The sequence below is a fragment of the Budorcas taxicolor genome, chromosome 10, assembly GCF_023091745.1.
Source record: "Budorcas taxicolor isolate Tak-1 chromosome 10, Takin1.1, whole genome shotgun sequence".
Taxonomy (NCBI): Eukaryota; Metazoa; Chordata; class Mammalia; order Artiodactyla; family Bovidae; genus Budorcas; species Budorcas taxicolor.
Genome location: NC_068919.1, coordinates 19,950,118 through 19,969,412, shown reverse-complemented (window position 1 = coordinate 19,969,412; position 19,295 = coordinate 19,950,118). Strand labels below are relative to the sequence as shown.

Here is a 19,295-nt window from a genome sequence, read left to right as displayed (position 1 = left end):
AGAAGGTAAAAGGTCATGAAACACCAAGAAGTTACAGGGACTATGATGAGCCACAAGTGAGAGGACGTCATGAGAAAACAGAAGTTACACATTTGAGAAAAGACACACAAAACAGATTATGAGGAAAGCCAGTAAGGGCAGCAAGGATGAGAACCCAGAAAAAGAAGGAAAGACAGAGAGAAGAGCTAGGCTGACATAAAATGAGGGAGCATTATGAAGACCTCTGACTCACCAGTATCTCTAGAGATGCTACATTAACAGTTACTATTCTGCCCATCTCTTATATGAACTAGCCTTAGTAAGTCTGTGATTCTTATAACTAAAAAGACTTAACTTCACAAGGAGGTATGAGAACTGTAAAAAGTATATTACTGGAGGAGACAGAAAAGAAAAAGGTAGACAAGAGGTTTGACAAAAGACAGAAAGAAAAAGACAGAGGTTTGACAAAAGACACAGAACTAATGTTTGTTTTCCAAGAAGAATGCCATAGATACTGACTGTACTTTACTGCTTCGTAAATATTTACTGACCAATCTATTCACTAGAGACGATCTTTCTGGTATGTTTTCTTCTTCTCTCTCCCTGCAAGAAACTGAAATTCTTTACGCTGGCATTAATATATCATACCACACCTGTAACCGTGTTTATTTTAAAAAATTCTAACAGGACAATTTTTACCCATTAACAAATATAAAACCATCAATCCTGATAATGAATTAATACCTGGAAGAACTTTTAATTCAGCTTCCTCACTATACTTTGGTGGCCCACCACTTTCAACCATGCATCGATAGAGTCCCCCATCTCCTTCAGTTGCATTGCTGATAACTAGCATTCCGCTTGGAAGTTTGATTACTCTATCATCCAGAAGAAGAGGCTGTTTGTTCTGTTCCCACCTCACAAATGGGACCAAATCTGCATTAACTTCACAATTCAGAACTGCACTGTTCCCAATGTAAACTGAAGAAGGCTCTGGTTGGCTGGCAAATCTTGGAAGACCTAGACAATAAAGAAAAAGAAAAAAATAAAATGTAGTTAAATATTACTTTAGTCACGGAACTAGGAGCAAGTTAGCCTGTTTGGCCACAAGTATAGCAGAACCAGGTTTAAAAAGAAGGTCCGTGGGTCAGGAAACTGGCTACATACAGGGATACAGATCAAGTAAATAACGTACTAGGAATAACTGGAGTCAGATTCCTCATAGTTGAAGAAACAAGGTACAAATATATATATACATTTCACCTATAGTTATTACAAATATGTACACACACACACACACACACATATATCCTAGCTCTGTCCAGAAAGAGCCCAGAATCAATCTTACTCCAGTAACAATGAATACATATGGTGACCTGATCATGATTACTAAAATACTATTCTCTACCTCAAGGAACTAATGCTTCTTGGATAAATGGCTGATTCCAGGACTATTCTAGGAAATATGAGTCTGGAACATCTTGTGACAGAAAGTAAGTAAGTACCCAAAGACTAAAATGGACACAGCCGAAGGACACAGAAGTCAGATCAAAAGGAGTTCCCTCTGGCTAACTCTGGGATAATGATAATTAATGCAGCAAAGAAGGAAGAATGGATGCTAAAACTAGTAAGTGAAAGTTGGATGAGGACTAGGGATGTTTATAGAGTATCAAATTATATCTTCTCCAAATACTTAAAAGTACAAAATATTTATTAACTTTAGAGTAGAGAGACATAGTACAGACAATCTTAACCAAGTAATAAAAGTTAACACTACCAGTAACGAAACAAAACACCACATGCTTTCTGATACGATGCACTAAAAATACAGCATCACTTCTGTGACATTCCTCCCCAAAATGCAAAACCTGAATCCATTCGAGGAGGAAAACTAGAAAATCCAAAATAAGACAAGGATGAACTGAATAATGGTTTGAGATGGTAAAAATCTAAAGAGAGAATGACTAAGGACTAAACTTGAAATCCAGGACTGGAAAGGAAGAGGGATTGATGGGGCAGAGTTTTTACTTTTGTTTTTTCTGCTATTAAGATATCCCAGGGATGCAAGGATTCTTCACTATCTGCAAATCAATCAATGTAATTCACCACATTAACAAATTGAAAAATAAAAACCATATGATTATCTCAATAGATGCAGAGAAGGCCTTTGACAAAATTCAACATCCATTTATGATTAAAAAAAACTCTCCAGAAAGCAGGGATAGAAGGAACATACCTCAACATAATAAAAGCTATATATGACAAACCCACAGCAAACATTATCCTCAATGGTGAAAAATTGAAAGCATTTCCCCTAAAGTCAGGAACAAGACAAGGGTGTCCACTTTCACCGCTACTATTCAACATAGTTCTGGAAGTTTTGGCCACAGCAATCAGAGCAGAAAAAGAAATAAAAGGAATCCAAATTGGAAAAGAAGAAGTAAAACTCTCACTGTTTGCAGATGACATGATCCTCTACATGGAAAACCCTAAAGACTCCACCAGAAAATTACTAGAGCTCATCAATGAATATAGTAAAGTTGCAGGATATAAAATCAACACACAGAAATCCCTCGCATTCCTGTACACGAATAATGAGAAAGTAGAAAAAGAAATTAAGGAAACAATTCCATTCATCATTGCAACGAAAAGAATAAAATACTTAGGAATATATCTACCCAAAGAAACTAAAGACCTATATATAGAAAACTATAAAACACTGATGAAAGAAATCAAAGAGGACACTAATAGATGGAGAAATATACCATGTTCATGGATCGGAAGAATCAATATAGTGAAAATGAGTATACTACCCAAAGCAATTTACAAATTCAATGCAATCCCTATCAAGCTACCAGCCATATTTTTCACAGAACTAGAACAAATAATTTCAAGATTTGTATGGAAATACAGAAAACCTCGAATTGCCAAAGCAATCTTGAGAAAGAAGAATGGAACTGGAAGAATCAACTTGCCTGACTTCAGGCTCTACTACAAAGCCACAGTCATCAAGACAGTATGGTACTGGCACAAAGACGGACATATAGATCAATGGAACAAAATAGAAAGCCCAGAGATAAATCCACACACATATGGACACCTTATCTTTGACAAAGGAGGCAAGAATATACAATGGAGTAAAGACAATCTCTTTAACAAGTGGTGCTGGGAAAACTGGTCAACCACTTGTAAAAGAATGAAACTAGATCACTTTCTAACACCGCACACAAAAATAAACTCAAAATGGATTAAAGATCTAAATGTAAGACCAGAAACTATAAAACTCCTAGAGAAGAACATAGGCAAAAACTCTCCGACATAAATCACAGCAGGATCCTCTATGATCCACCTCCCAGAATTCTGGAAATAAAAGCAAAAATAAACAAATGGGATCTAATTAAAATTAAAAGCTTCTGCACAACAAAGGAAAATATAAGCAAGGTGAAAAGACAGCCTTCTGAATGGGAGAAAATAATAGCAAATGAAGCAACTGACAAACAACTAATCTCAAAAATATACAAGCAACTTAGGCAGCTCAATTCCAGAAAAATAAACGACCCAATCAAAAAATGGGCCAAAGAACTAAATAGACATTTCTCCAAAGAAGACATACGGATGGCTAACAAACACATGGAAAGATGCTCAACATCACTCATTATCAGAGAAATGCAAATCAAAACCACAATGAGGTACCACTTCACACCAGTCAGAATGGCTGCGATCCAAAAATCTGCAAGCAATAAATGCTGGAGAGGGTGTGGAGAAAAGGGAACCCTCCTACACTGTTGGTGGGAATGCAAACTAGTACAGCCACTATGGAGAACAGTGTGGAGATTCCTTAAAAAATTGCAAATAGAACTACCGTATGACCCAGCAATCCCACTGCTGGGCATACACACCGAGGAAACCAGAATTGAAAGAGACACATGTACCCCAATGTTCATCGCAGCACTGTTTATAATAGCCAGGACATGGAAACAACCTAGATGTCCATCAGCAGATGAATGGATAAGAAAGCTGTGGTACATATACACAATGGAGTATTACTCAGCCGTTAAAAAGAATTCATCTGAATCAGTTCTGATGAGATGGATGAAACTGGAGCCGATTATACAGAGTGAAGTAAGCCAGAAAGAAAAACACCAATACAGTATACTAACACATATATATGGAATTTAGAAAGATGGCAATGACGACCCCGTATGCAAGACAGGAAAAAAGACACAGCTGTGTATAACGGACTTTTGGACTCAGAGGGAGAGGGAGAGGGTGGGATGATTTGGGAGAATGGCATTCTAACATGTATACTATCATGTAAGAATTGAATCACCAGTCTATGTCTGACGCAGGATACAGCATGCTTGGGGCTGGTGCATGGGGATGACCCACAGAGATGTTATGGGGAGGGAGGTGGGAGGGGGGTTCATGTTTGGGAACACATGTAAGAATTAAAGATTTTAAAATTAAAAAAATAAACTAAAAAAAATAAAAAATAAAAACAGAAAAACAGAAAAAAAATAAAAAATAAAAAATAAAAAAAGAACATTATTGAGATAACCAGTGAAATCTGAACTGTACCTATCAATTAAATGATAGTATTTTTTATTAAGGTTATTTTCCTAATATTGATGGATGTTTACTAAGGTTCTTGTTTTTAGGAAATATAAACAAAAGAATTCAGGTTGGTGACATTTGCAAATCACTCTGAACGAGTCAGAAAAAAAATCATGTGGGTATGCACATATTAGCGGAGAAGGCAACAGCACCCCACTCCAGTACTCTTGCCTGGAGAATCCCATGGTCGGAGGAGCCTGGTGGGCAGCAGTCCATGGGGTTGCTAAGAGTCAAACACGACTGAGCGACTTCACTTTCACTTTTCACTTTCATGCATTGGAGAAGGAGATGGCAACCCACTCCAGTGTTCTTGCCTGGAGAATCCCAGGGACGGGAGAGCCTGGTGGGCTGCCGTCTATGGGGTCGCACAGAGTCGGACACGACTGAAGTGACTTAGCAGCAGCAGCACATATTAGATGATAAGGCAAATGTGGTAAAATGTTAACAATCGGGTAATAAGAGTGAAGAATACATGAGATTTCTTGGTTTCATTCTTGCAATAATTCCAAAAATTAGTAATTATTTCAAAATAAAATATTAATCAAAAAAATAGTCATAAATACTCTGTAGATGCCACAGAATGTAATGGTTAGGAACAGATATAGAGAACAAATTAGTGGTTATAGGAGGCAAGTATGGGGGTGACACAATGGAGGGGGAGGTACAAACTACTGAGTGTAAGACAGGCTCAAGGACGTACTGCACAACACGGGAGTACAGACAATAATTTTTATAAAAACTGTAAATGGAAGTGAAAGTGCAAGGCACTCAGTTGGGTCTGACTCTTTGCAACTCCATGGACTCTACAGTCCATAGAATTCTCCAGGCCAGAATACCAGAGTGGGTAGCCTTTCCCTTCTCCAGGGGATCTTCCCAACCCAGGGATCGAACCCAGGTCTCCAGCATTGCAGGTGGACTCTTTAACAGCTGAGCCACAAGGGAAGCCCAAGAATACCGGAGTGGGTAGCCTATCCCTTCTCCAGCAGATCTTCCTGATGCAGGAATTGAACCGGGGTCTCCTGCATTGCAGGTGGGTTCTTTACCAACTCAGCTTATCAGGGAAAGTAACCTCTAAAAATTATATAAAAATGAGGCCTGAGCCTCTCTTGGCTTGGTCCACCTCTTCCTTAAGGTGTTCTTTCCATTCTTTCTTCAATAAACTTGTTTTTGCCAAGGGGGAAAAAAAAAATTGTATAAAAAAAAAATTAAGTGACTTTAAAATGCTCAGGCTGCAACAAAATGTTTCTTTAAAGGCTAACAAATTAAATTATGAGAAACATAATTTCAGTTTTTCCAGTTCTATGATGGTCAATTACTCCATATGGATAGAATACTCTTAAAGGTGTCTAACCCTGCTACAATTTTTTATCTTTTTATTTCAAGAGGACTTTTGAAGTAAAAAATAAACATATAATTAGCCAAATATCTACTTTTCAGAAATTAGAAAATTTGAATAATTAACAAAGATAAACACAGAAACTAATAAAACAGGAAAAAGGAATCAAATAAAACCAAGAACCAGTTCTATTTTTAAAAAGTCAAAATATTCTCCCTCCTGTGCTCTCATGAAAATGAGTAATTTTTAAAAATACAAACCCACAACAACATATGTGGAGTTGGCAGACAAGAGATTTCAAAAAGTTTCTGGATAGGGAAAGCAGATGGAGAAACTCGTAACTGACATATCGAGGCAGAAAATGCTGCGGCTTCCTGTGCTCACAAGTGGGAGACCAGTTTGTCCTACTGCCTCTGGAGAACTGCAGAAGGAGAGTGGGAGTGAGATATGAGGTTGACACGATGGGATTAACAGTGTCTGTATTTAGACTACCCAGTCATCCCACCTTCGGGCACAAAATACCCACAGCTAGAGTACTGCCCAGACGGTCAAAGAAAAATTTCTGGTGTGGAGAGATGAGACAGCCCAGGGAAAATGACCTCTCACATTTAATTCTATGAGCTATCGACTTAGCAGGTTTTCAAAAGTTCCTCTTCTTTATTTGACTTGGCCAGAGTCAGTTTCTATTGCTTGCAAACAAAGAACTCTAATCAATAATCTTTTGAAATGGCAATGCAGCAGCATTCTTTTTTTTTTTTTTAGCAGCATCTAAAAAAAGTTTAATTGAGCTACAATTTATATACCTTAAAAGGTACCATTTAAAGTACACAATTCAATTGTTTTGAGTATATGCCCAGTTTTGCAACTATCACTATAATCTAATTTTAAAATACTTTCATCATCCCCAAAGAAACTTTGTATTCACTTGCAGTCATTCCCATTTCTTACACTCACCCCTTTCCCACCCGCTCCATGCCCTTATTCCTCCCATCTTCAGTCCTAGAAAACCACCAATCTACCTTTTGTTTGGTTCTACGTATTTGCCTGTTCTGGACATTTCATATACATGAAGTCATATGATATGTGGTCTTCTGTGAGTGACTTATTTCACTTATCACACTGCTTTTAAGGTTTATTCATGTTACTACATACAGTGGCTGACTTTATTTTGGGGGGCTCCAAAATCACTGCAGATGGTGATTGCAGCCATGAAATTAAAAGATTCTTGCTCCTTGGAAGGAAAGTTAGGACCAACCTGGACAGCATATTAAAAAGCAGAGACATTACTTTGTAAACAAAGGTCCATCTAGTCAAGGCTATGGTTTTCCCAGTGGTCATGTATGGATGTGAGAGTTGGACTATAAAGAAAGCTGAGCACAGAAGAATTGATGCTTTTGAACTGTGGTGTTGGAGAAGACTCTTGAGAGTCCCTTGGACTGCAAGGAGATCCAACCAGTCCATCCTAAAGGAGATCAGTCCTGGGTGTACACTGAAAGGACTGATGTTGAAGCTGAAACTCCAATATTTGGCCACCTGATGTGAACAGCTGACTCATTTGAAAAGACCCTGATGCTGGGAAAGATTGAGGGCAGGAGGAGAAGGGGACAACAGAGGATGAGATGGTTAGATGACATCACTGACTCAATGGACATGGGTTTGGGTGAACTCTGGGAGTTGGTGATAGACAGGGAGGCCTGGCGTGCTGTGGTTCATGGGGTTGCAAAGAGTTGGATATGACTGAGCAACTGAACTGAACTGAAATATATATATATATATATATATATATCAGTACTTCATTCTTCATTATTGCTGAATAATATTCCATGTATGAATATACTACATTGTAGTTATCCATTTGTCACTTGATAGACATGTAAGCTGTTTCCACTTTCTGACTATTACAAAAAATGCTGCTATGAACATTCATGTACAAACTGCTATGTGGACATATCTTTTCATGTCTCCTAATGCACAGGAGCAGAACTGCTCAGTCATATGGTAATTCTATAGTTAACACTCTGAGAAACTGCCAAACAGTTCAGTGCTATCTTTTTAAATGACATATACACACAAAGTATAGCCTATGATCCAGCTATTAGTAGAATTACAAGTTCTAACAGTCTATTCTACAGACATAAAGATTAACAAAAGTTTGTTCACTATGTTACAGTATTCGACAAAAAAGGAATGTTTAGATAAAGCCCAATATATACAAATACAAGGGATACGATGCAACTATTAAAAAGAACTTCTATTCATCGCTTAGCTTAGATATTATTTCCTCCTGATATCCAGACCAAAATCATATTAAACTCTCCTACAGAATCCTGTTGGCAGCAAAAGAATTTTGGTTTTGTATTAAAATAACCTGTTTACTTAAATATTAAGTCAAAAATGCCAGCCTAGGTTCGATGCAGGATACAGGATGCTTGGAGCTGGTACACTGGGATGACCCAGAGAGATGGTATGGGGAGTGAGGTGGGAGTGGGGTTCAGGATTGGGATAAAATTTAAAAAAAAAAATGCTTCCTAAAGGATACGAAAGCTAAAAGGAGGCATGAACCAGAGGAGAAGGAGGAGAAGAAAAGGTAGAGGATAGGATTAATGGGCAGTGAGGAAGCCAGAAGCAAAGGCCAGAGGCAGAGGAGGAAAGGGAAGCGAATCCGCTAGAGCCTAAAAGTGGTGAGGGTGGTGAGGTGGTAGGGAGCAGGGACAGAAGCAGGGTGGAGTGCTAAGAGATGAAGCTGGAGAAGTGGAGGACAGCTCATGAAAGGACTCAAGAAGCCTGCTAAAGAGTTCAGCCATTACTTTGATGCAGTTTACATTAGAGTCACTGAAGGGTGAGAAAGAGTCCTCTGACCACAGAGTGGAGATGGGGTAAGAGAAGGGGAAAAATAAGATGCCAGGTAGTTACTAGGCTGTGCTGAGGCATGACCAGGAGTAGCCTCAGGAAGGAGCCTGTGAATCAAGTACAGAGAAATTAGGAAGCAGAATTCAGTGGATTTGGTGACTGGACGTGGGGGACAGCTGAGAGGAATGAGTCAAGGTTAAAAGCCCAGTTCAAGCACGTGAGTTATAGAGGCAGTCAGTCATAATGCTAACGTATTTATCAACAGTTGGAGAGAGCCTGGCAAAAAAAGATTTTTAAAAGAAAGAAGAAAAAAAGGAAAAGGCAAATTGTCAAGAGGCCTGATTCTTTTTTTTCCCCCAATCCTCAATCTGTGATTATGAAATAATTACAGTGGCTATACATCACACTCAAATTCAACTTTGAGTATTTGGCTCCAACGAAGAAAAGAGCCATCATACACTGAGTGAATGAGCAAATATTAATACAACCTGGAGTGAACAGGGGATGGGGGACCATGACTCTGGAATGGGAATAAAACAGGAAACTACTGTCTCAGACATACTCTTTTTTCACATGTTCACATTTCACCAAGGTGAGAATATAAGCCAAAGATAAAACAATTTTTGTACAGTGTGACCCTTTACAAGAACTTATTTCATCTGATTCTCAAGTGTAGAAACAATGATCTGAATGTTTGTCCACTACAACTCTTTAGGAAACATAGCTTACTCTTCTTGATCTTTAATTGTTGTTACACTTTCCAACATTCTTCAAATAGGAATGCTCTAAAAGGGAGTGACCTTTTTCTCTTTATAACTTTTCTGCTCTTCATTCATACACACACACACATATATAGGCATACAAGCATGCATGCATGCATGCTTTAGTTCAGTCGCTCAGTCACGTCCGACTCTTTGTGACCCCATGAACCGCAGTACAACAGGCCTCCCTGTCCATCACCAACTCCCGGAGTCCACCCAAACCCATGTCCGTTGTGTTGGTGAGGCCATCCAACCATCTCATCCTCTGTCGTCCCCTTCTCCTCCTACCCTCAATCTTTCCCAGCATTGGGGTCTTTCCAAATGGCCACATCAAGTGGCCAAAGTATTGGAGTTTCAGCTTCAGCATCAGTCCTTCTGATGAACACCCAGGACTGATCTCCTTTAGGATGGACTGGTTGGATCTCCTTGTAGTCCAAGGGACTCTCAAGAGTCTTTTCCAACACCACAGTTCAAAAGCATCAATTCTTCTGTGCTCAGCTTTCTTTATAGTCCAACTCTCACATCCATACATGACCACTGGAAAAACCATAGCCTTGAGCGTGCCTGCTTAGTCGTGTCTAATTGTCTGCGACTCCATGGACTACAGGACTGTAGACCACCAGGTTCTTCTGCCCATGGAATTTTACAGGCAAGAATACTGCAGTAGGTTGCTATTTCCTACTCCAGGTGATCTTCCTGACCCAGGGATCTAACCTACATCTCCTGCAATAGCAGGAGGATTCTTTACCACCGAGCCACCTGGGAATCCTATACGTGTTTTTATATATATATGTGTTTATATATATGTGTATATATATACACACACACATATATACACACACATACACACACACATACGCACACATATACATCCTACAGATTTAAAAAAATCCAGTTAAATATCATTTCCCTGGTTAAGGCATAAAGAACAAAGTCTCTGGCTATACTACAGGCTTTACAGAATCACACTAAATGATTATGTAGGATAAAAGTTCGTAATCAAAGTGGCTCAACTTTCCTACACAACTTTGGTCATTTCCAGGTTAAAAAGATTAAAAAACCTGGTTCAGTACTTCTGATAACACCCTGAAACCATTAGAAAGTAAAAAAGTGCTCCAGTTTTCTCCCTACAGAATGAGCAAATCCAAGCATAATCCTATACACAGTATATGCTCAATTGATACTTGTTAAATGAGTGTATTTGCTGTAACCAATTTAATGAAAACTCTAGGATAATACCACTTTTATCAAGATTTACTCTTTATGAAAACCTGAAAATACAAATAAATTATTCAATGAAACTTACCTGCTACTGTGAGCTTGGCTGTTCTGCTGACAATAGTTCCAAGACTCTCAACAGTGGCTACACACTGATAATAACCTTCATCAGGTTTATTGTGTTTGGAATGCACCACACTGCTGATAAACAAAGACCCATCTGGGAGAAGCTGGCGTCGATCATCTGACACTAAGTTTAAAAGAGTTCCATCTTTTTTCCATTCAATTTTTGGAGAAGGCTCAGAATATGCTGAACAGTTTAATATAACAGAAGAGCCTCTAACTGAGAGTGTATCCACTGGTTCCACCAAAAAATAAAATGGAGTGAATGTACGAATGCTGGATCCTATAAAAATAATAAAGAAAAAGAACAAAGTTAAACAAAACTTTTCTCTATTATTTCTGTGAGAAAATATAACATGTCCAAAATTTATCTTTAAGTGGCTTCAAAAATAGTCATTTTACTATGAATATCCAATAAATTCATATCCACATCTAATAAATAAAACCTATTTTTTATTAGGAAATCAAAACTTGACCCATTTAGGAAAAAGACCCTGCTACGGGAAATAATCCAGCCTTGCTAGATGATATGAATATCTAGGAGACGTTTTATTATAAACCCTATAATGAGATCTAGAAATATTTAAAATTCTAGTATTCAAAAAGTGAAATTTTCTACAGAATGCAAAAGAGGCAGAAAATTGAAACGATTCTTTGGTAATAATGTATTTCTATGTTTACTGGCTGTATTTCTTTCATAAATTCACTATACAGACACTGTCTCCATTTTTCTAATGGATTATTCATCCTATTGACTAAAACCAATCTTTGGACATAGATAACCATGTTTTATAAATGTTCTTTTTTCTACTTTGATTTTTAGTTAATACATTTTAACTACCTAAAAGTAAGCCTGTTGTATTTTAAAAGGTTTTCTTTGTCCTAAGATTATTTTAAAAAATTTAGCTTTGTTTTGTGCTACTACTTTTGTGGTTTCATTGTTTCTTTAAGCAGAAATAAAGCTGCTTTCATCTCCATATACATAGTGTGCCTAGAAGGGGACATTATGAAAAGTCTAGGGTATGTTCATATACTGAGATTTAATGATTGTCAAAATGCATATATTTGCTAAATAAAAAACATTCAAGTTTTAAAATGTATACAGGATGATCCCACTTATATTAAAACATATGTACACATGACTATATATGTCCATGTGCATATATTTAAATATAAATATAGAAGAAGTCTGGAAAAATAAACACTAAACAGTCAACAGAGTTTTCTCTTGGGGAGAGTAGTGGGATTGAGCTGCTGATGGAGAGCGTATGGGGAGAAGGGTTTTCAGTTCATGGATTTCTGTATTATTTACTTTTAAAAATATGAACAATTGCTTACGCATCCTTGTCATCCTTTTAATAACAAATTTTCTGTTCTTGGTGGTGATTAATCCTTTGTTGAGGACAGAGGATTATTTTCCAAAAGATCCACCACCACTGTCTCTAACCACTCTTCCTTTGTCACAGCAGGAGTGTTATCAGACACCACTTCTCAGCTGACTTTGTAAAAAAACCGTCTTATACTTCTCACCAGGGTTCTGAGTCCCTATCCACTTGTTCGTTTAATTTTAGTTTACTATAACCAGAGTCACCATACAAATTATTCTGAAATAGGTTTAATGATCCTATCTGATCTCTTCTATGCTCCCAAGTCTCTGCAAATTTCTCACTTCTTAATGGAATAGCTCTCACTTCTTGATAGACTATTCCTCACTTTTTGATAGAATATTTCACACTTCTTGATGGAATTCCATCTTATGAAAGGAAAATATCCACAAGAAATTCATTTCAGCTGAAATGCCCCTACCCACAAATATCAACAAATCATAACACTCACTGCACACTTTAATTATGTGACCAATAATTATTCTTAAATTGTATTGTACCCAGAGTAAAAAAAAAACAAAACCACATAGGATATGAATACTGGCAGAAATAAAAAGATATCTAGGTGTCTTATTGCCTAAAGAGGTTCAAAGTTATTGATAGTAGCAGGAATATGGAACAGAAGGATAAGCAAACATTTTTATACACCTACAAATATAAGTACTCTGTACAGTGTTACCCTAGGGAAATTATCTCTTCGCTCTAAGCTAAGAGACTAATGTCGATGGACTTCATATTTCTTTTACTCTTTAACAATACTTTTGATCATCCTATTCCATCTAGTCAGTCCTTAATCCCATATTTTACCCTTCCTGATGAAAGAGCTCTGAGTTCACTATCACCATACAGTTCAGGTTCTCTTCCTTCTGGTTCTCAATTTATAATTAAAACATTTAAAAGTTAGTTCAAGTAATTCAACATTCTAAGGGCTCAACCAAATTCATTAATGTTATCTATTAAGAACAGGCAACACTCAAGCATTAACAAATGTTTTCTATCCCGTTTTGCTATACAGCAATCAATGTCCCCTCTTGGCCCTGTACAGCTAACTCCTCCAAAAACTGAATCTGTTAAGCACGTAGCACTCCTTTCCTGGGAATTTCAAATTAGATAAGTGGCTAGTTGTTAATATTACATGGATGATTTTAACTGATAAACACATTGTTTTGAAAAACTTTTACGGTACAGATATACCATTTAAAAAACGAATGTCCACTTACTACCAAAGCTGGATCAGAAATTATTTTTCAAGATCATAATATCCTAATACAGAAATTCAATTTGATTGTTCTAATTTACAGCATCTACCTTTCCAATCACGCTTCAAAATGAAAAATATGTGACTTTATTCAATAAAAATTTATTATAGTAAGAGCACTTTCCTTTTCTGCAGTCTTAAACCTTCTTCCCTTCTCCCTCCCCCAGCAAAAATAGCCAAGTGGGAAAAAACTTTGGTAAAACGCAGTCAGGTAGACATGGTTGCAAATCCTAGCTCTGAGGGGCTAATTTCTTTCTGTATTCAAAACTTTCTCCCTTATAAAATAATTGCTTCTCCCCTCAGTTCAGTTGCTCAGTTGTGTCCAACTCTTTGCAACCCCATGGACTGCAGCACACCAGGCTTCCCTGTCCATCATCAACTCCTGCAGCCTGCTCAAACTCATGTCCATTGAGTCGGTGATGCCATCCAACCATCTCCTTTGTCGTCCCCTTCTCCTGCCTTCAATCCTTCCCAGCATCAGGGTCTTTTCTGATAAGTCAGTTCTTCGTGCCTGGTAGCCAAAGTATTGCAGCTTCAGCATCAGTCCTCCCAATGATTATTCAGGACTGATTCCCCTACAAAACAATTTTCTCCCCTATAAAATAATGGCTTCCTTTTAAGTAGATTTCTGTGAAGAGTGTAAAAGCATCCACCTCACTGCTTGGCAGGTAAGTGAAGTGAAGTGAAAGTTGCTCAGTTATGTCCGACTCTTTGCAGCCCCATGGACTATACAGTCTATGGAATTCTCCAGACCACAATACTGGAGTGGGTAGTCTTTCCCTTCTCCAGGGAATCTTCCCAACTCAGGGATTGAACCCAGGTCTCCCACATTGTGGGCAGATTCTTTACTGGATTCTTTACCAGCTGAGCCACAAGGGAAGCCCCAAACTACTGGAGTGGGTAGCCTATCCCTTCTCCAGCAGATCTTCCTTACTCAGGAATCGAACTGGGGTCTCCTGTGTTGCAGGCGGATTTTTTACCAACTGAGCTATCAGAGATGCTCTGCTTGGCACGTAACAGGTCCTCAATTAATAGTAACTATTCACAGTCCAAAAGCCTACACTATTTTCCCCCAAACTGCTAACATCTAGCAACTCTGTGTTCACCAGTCACATTTTAGAAATTGTTATGCATAAAATATGGACTTTTTTATTTTTAATCACATTTTTACAATTATGTATAAAATAACATGAAGAGATCTTAAAACTCAAGTTTGGTCATCTTTCTTCTCTGCCTAATCTTTCAACAGCTCCCTATTACAGCTAATATAAAATCCAAATTCATTACCAAGGCATTCAAAAAGTCTACAGGATCTGCTTCCTGCCTCTCTGCAACCTAATCTTATATCACACTCTAACTCAGTAAACTCTGGCCACATAATTTAGTTTGCTGAACAAGCCATTTTCTCTCCCATACTAAAGTCTTTGCACTTGCTCTCCCCTCTGCCTGAACACTTGCTCCACAACCACTCCTATCACAGGTCTAGCTTCTCATTCTTCATGTTTCAACCCAACTGCCACTTCTACAGAGGCCTTCCCTGACAACTCTCTCTGAAAAAGTCTTTTATCCTGCCCTGTATGTGCTCTTCTCAGCAATTAACTTTGTTTTTAAGGCCTATCTTCCCAACTAGAAGGCTAAACTACAGAAGAGCATTAAAATGACCTCTGGTTTGTCAGTGCTTCTTGCCCTTTGTACCTTGGTTTGTTTTGTGTTTTGTTTGTGTCCTTTTCAGAACTCTACAGGTTTGAAGGGTGGGTGGGCCAAGATGAAATTAAATATTAGTGATCCTTAGTGACTTTGCATAACATCAGATTTCCACTGTTTAAGATCAGCCTCATTCTTAAAAATTTTATATTCAGATGATTTCAAATCTGTCCTTTGTAAAATGTTTTATTATCACTTTTCAAAGTGTCATAAATAAAGAACATTAGTATTTCATAACTTTCTATGTGATCAGCAAGAAGACTAGGTACAATCTGATAATCTGCAAACAATATCACCAACGCTTTGAACAACTACCTGAAAATCCTCTAATTCTTAGGAAAGGTATATTAATAATAGTTAACATGCCAACAATATTAGCAATACTTGTATTTCAGCTCAAAAGGGAAAATCTGAATTTTTCATTCTGCTAGATGAGAAAGATATAAAAATATTTATACTAAATAGAACTTTTATTAACTATATAAATCTTCATGTTTAGTTATCTAAACATCTTATAAGCAACTTTTTGTTATTTGTGGCCAGAAGACTGTCCTAGAGTAACACATCTCACCCAAAACCTGATCCAAGGTCTTCTGAATTTCTTAAACAAGAATTTTTTAGTTCCATTTTTGTATATTATACAAGAAAATATAAGCTCAATGATATATAATATAATGCAAATATTAACACTGAGATGTAACCCAAAGATCTGAATGGTGACAGTTTTATCAATACACTGTAATTCTATACTACTTTGTTAAATGTTTCACACTTTTCTACCATGACTAATATTTAAAAATTTACTAGTACTCTGACTGTAAAATGTTTTATCACAGTAAATTGTCAGAATTTTTAAAAAGGATGTGGCCTTTGTAAATTTCATTAACTACTTCCCGTGCCATCATCTACAGTTACTCTGACCTAATACAAAAATGGATAGTAATCTAAAACACATTCTAAATAACTCTGAACTGGATACAACTATCATGAATATTCAAGATCACCTCTACTCCATATGTTAACATTTTATCTCGCTGCTACAACTACATAGGCTTTTGTAATAGAGGGGAATTTTTGGATTTTACAAAGAGAAATACATCAACCCAGTGTTACTATAGCTGTCAATCTTTTGTGGGTTTTTAAAAAATCACGACAATAAGTCTTTTATTAACTCACTGCGATTTGCAGAGTTGGATTTCCCCACTCATTTCAATGAATTATAGTAACTAGAGGACTAAATACTCGAAAGCAAAAGTGTCCTGGAAAATCTAGTTCATCTTATTGAAGTCACCACACAGGAGGTAAAGGAGACTAAGGGCAACAAACAGCCTGATACAAAAGTGAAGTCAAGGGATCCAAGACCTAGTCCTATTTCTAAAAAATACAATGATACTTCTATGAAAAAATGGTAATTATGGGACCAAGTCTAAAGGTACAATAATAATAGTTAACATTTACTGAATACTTACTATGTACCAGCCATTACTCTAGTGCTTTGTTTGTATTCTTTCAATTCGCCAAAACTAGTTATTAGTAATTATTATTCTCATTTACAAACAGAAAACTGAGCCACAAAGAGAATGAATAATGTCAAAAGTCATGAAGCTCCCTATTCTGTTTGTTAATTAGTTGCTCAGTTATGTTCGACTCTTTTGCGATCCCAGGGACTGTAGCCCACCAGGCTCCTCTGTCCATAAGGGCTTCTCAGGCAAGAATACTGGGGTGGGTTGCCATTTCCTTCTCCAGGGGATCTTCCCAACCCAGGGATTAAACCCATCTCCTGCACTGGCAAGCAGATTTTTTTATCACTGAGCCGCCTGGAAACAAGCAACTAACGCTTATAGAAGCTACCTATGGAGAAAGCAAAATTTGAATCAAGTTAGTCTGGCTTTCCTGTGACCAAGATCATAACCAAACTGGATATTGGCACTGCCCAGTAGAGCAGTCACTTAGTGACATGCGGCTATTGGGAATGTGAAATGTGACATTCTAAATACATAAAATACACACCAAAATTAGAAGACTTAGTGTGCACACACACACAAAGAACGCAAAATATCTCAATAACTTTGTACTGATTACATGTTTAAATATTTTGGATATATTTAAATAAAATATCTTAAAATTAATTTCACTTCTTTTTGGTTTTATAATGTGGTATGGTACATGGAAATTAGCACATTAAAAATTTTAATTATGTACATGGCTTACACTGCATTTCTACTGGTCAGTACTGCAATGGACTATGCTACCCTTCACTAATATTCATTTTTAGCAAACAAGCAAGTTCTTTCTTAAAAAAAAAGCTGCACTGTTTCTGCAAAGAGTAAAAGATTATGAATTGTGACAGTAGATGTGAGGAATCAAAGCAAAGCTCTTTCTGGCTGTCAAATACAAACAACCAGTCTACCATATCCAAATAGTAAAAATTATGGAATTTAAACTATCAACATCTTCTCTTTAACACTTACTCAGAAACTCCTATTTAAAAACAAAACTTTTTAGAAACTTAATTTAAAATTGTAGTAATAATTAATTCATTATTGATTATTGCTCAAACTACTAGGTGAAGGTTTCCGGAAAAAAGGATAGTCACACAATTTCAGAGTGTCATCCACAAATTACTCATTAACTATAAAGAACGAAAAGTACTTCATAACGAACATAATGATCACCACCTTAACTGAGGGATCAAATTTAGTATTAAGAGTGGTATGAAAAATGACTAAAGAGACAAAAATGCAATGAGTGAACTTTTATTACTGAGTCCTGGTTTACAAATAGCATTTTGGGACATATTCAGGTGAATTAAAATTTTTAGTATATTAGATAATAGTCATCTTAATTTTCTTAGATGGGATTAATGGTACTGTTATATACAAAAATGTCCTTACAAAAACAAAAGTCCTTACTCCTAGATGCTTTTGCAATGTTAAAACATTGAGAGTGAAGCACTCCACGGGACTGTTGATTGTCCAGGCAATTGCAGTATATCAGACACTGTACAACAGGCAACATATATATCCTTAGGCATAATGTCTCAGGAAAATTCAAACAGACAGAATTAACTATATAACCAAGACAAATTATAATTTATAGAAAAATAACCTTTTTTTCTAAATGATATAGCAGACACTTTGGTTCTTTAGTTTTTCCACTGATCCTTTAAGCTATCCAACATCATTCTAATAAACTTTCTTTTTTGCTCAAGTTAGTTAAAATCTGTAATGCTTGGAATAAAACACCTTAGTTGATACTCTGGGTAGGAAAGACTTTAAGGTTATAGGGGTCATTGTTAATTGCTCATACAGTCTCTTAAGCATAAGGAGAGAACAACGTCGACGGTGTGCGTAGGCTGGAGACGTGACGACGGTGTCTGCAGGTAGTGGTGAACCCCTGAAGTAGCTTCAGTCAGGAAGAGAGCACAGAGGGGAAACTGGATTACTCAGTGTGCTGAGAGCCCAGGTAAGGTTGGTAACTGTATCTAAAGAGGTTCGAACAAAGAACATGACTTTGCGGAGAATAAAGGGAAGAGAAAGTTTAGACATTTAAAAGTGATTTTTTCCTAGGCACGTGAGTAGAAAGTGACAACGAAATAGAGAGTTGAAGGTATCAGCAACTGGTTGTCAATGGAATCTAAGAAAGATAGGAAAAGGAAATAAACAGGAGTGAACTCATATGGGTAAAAATGGTGCCAGTTTAATGTGAGAAACCTGGAAAGACAGGAGACTATCCTGAGACTGTTACATAATTTCAATATTTCAGCACTGCTGAGTGATGACAAGGGGTAGGGTGCAGTGATGGAAGCTGATATTTGAAGGGGCATAAAAGAGAAGTCTTTGGAGATGAGGAAGTTAACGTACTGAAAGTACTGGAGATGGCATGAAAAAGATAAGAAGCAAAGCAGACACACAAATTACCCAGAACTTGGAATGGAGAGGAAGATGGTCAAACAAGACCTAACGTTTTCAATGAACCAAAGAGAACAGTAAGTACACAGTGGTAGTAAACAAAAGAAAACAGATAAAATCCAGTGGCCCCCATCTTTAAAGAGCAGAAATTTCTCT

The 19,295-nt window shown here is 37.1% G+C and overlaps 1 protein-coding gene across 1 annotated transcript in view; it reads right to left on the bottom strand.

The window, feature by feature from the left end:
• NEO1 (neogenin 1) overlaps positions 1–19,295 on the bottom strand; it is a 234,430-nt gene that overhangs the window by 156,034 nt on the left and 59,101 nt on the right. Inside the window, exons 2-3 of the mRNA XM_052646281.1 lie at positions 10,847–11,164; positions 724–999 (exon numbers count right to left, since the gene is read on the bottom strand). Of these exons, the coding sequence (XP_052502241.1) occupies positions 724–999; positions 10,847–11,164 (594 nt within the window). The remainder of the gene's footprint in view (positions 1–723; positions 1,000–10,846; positions 11,165–19,295) is intronic.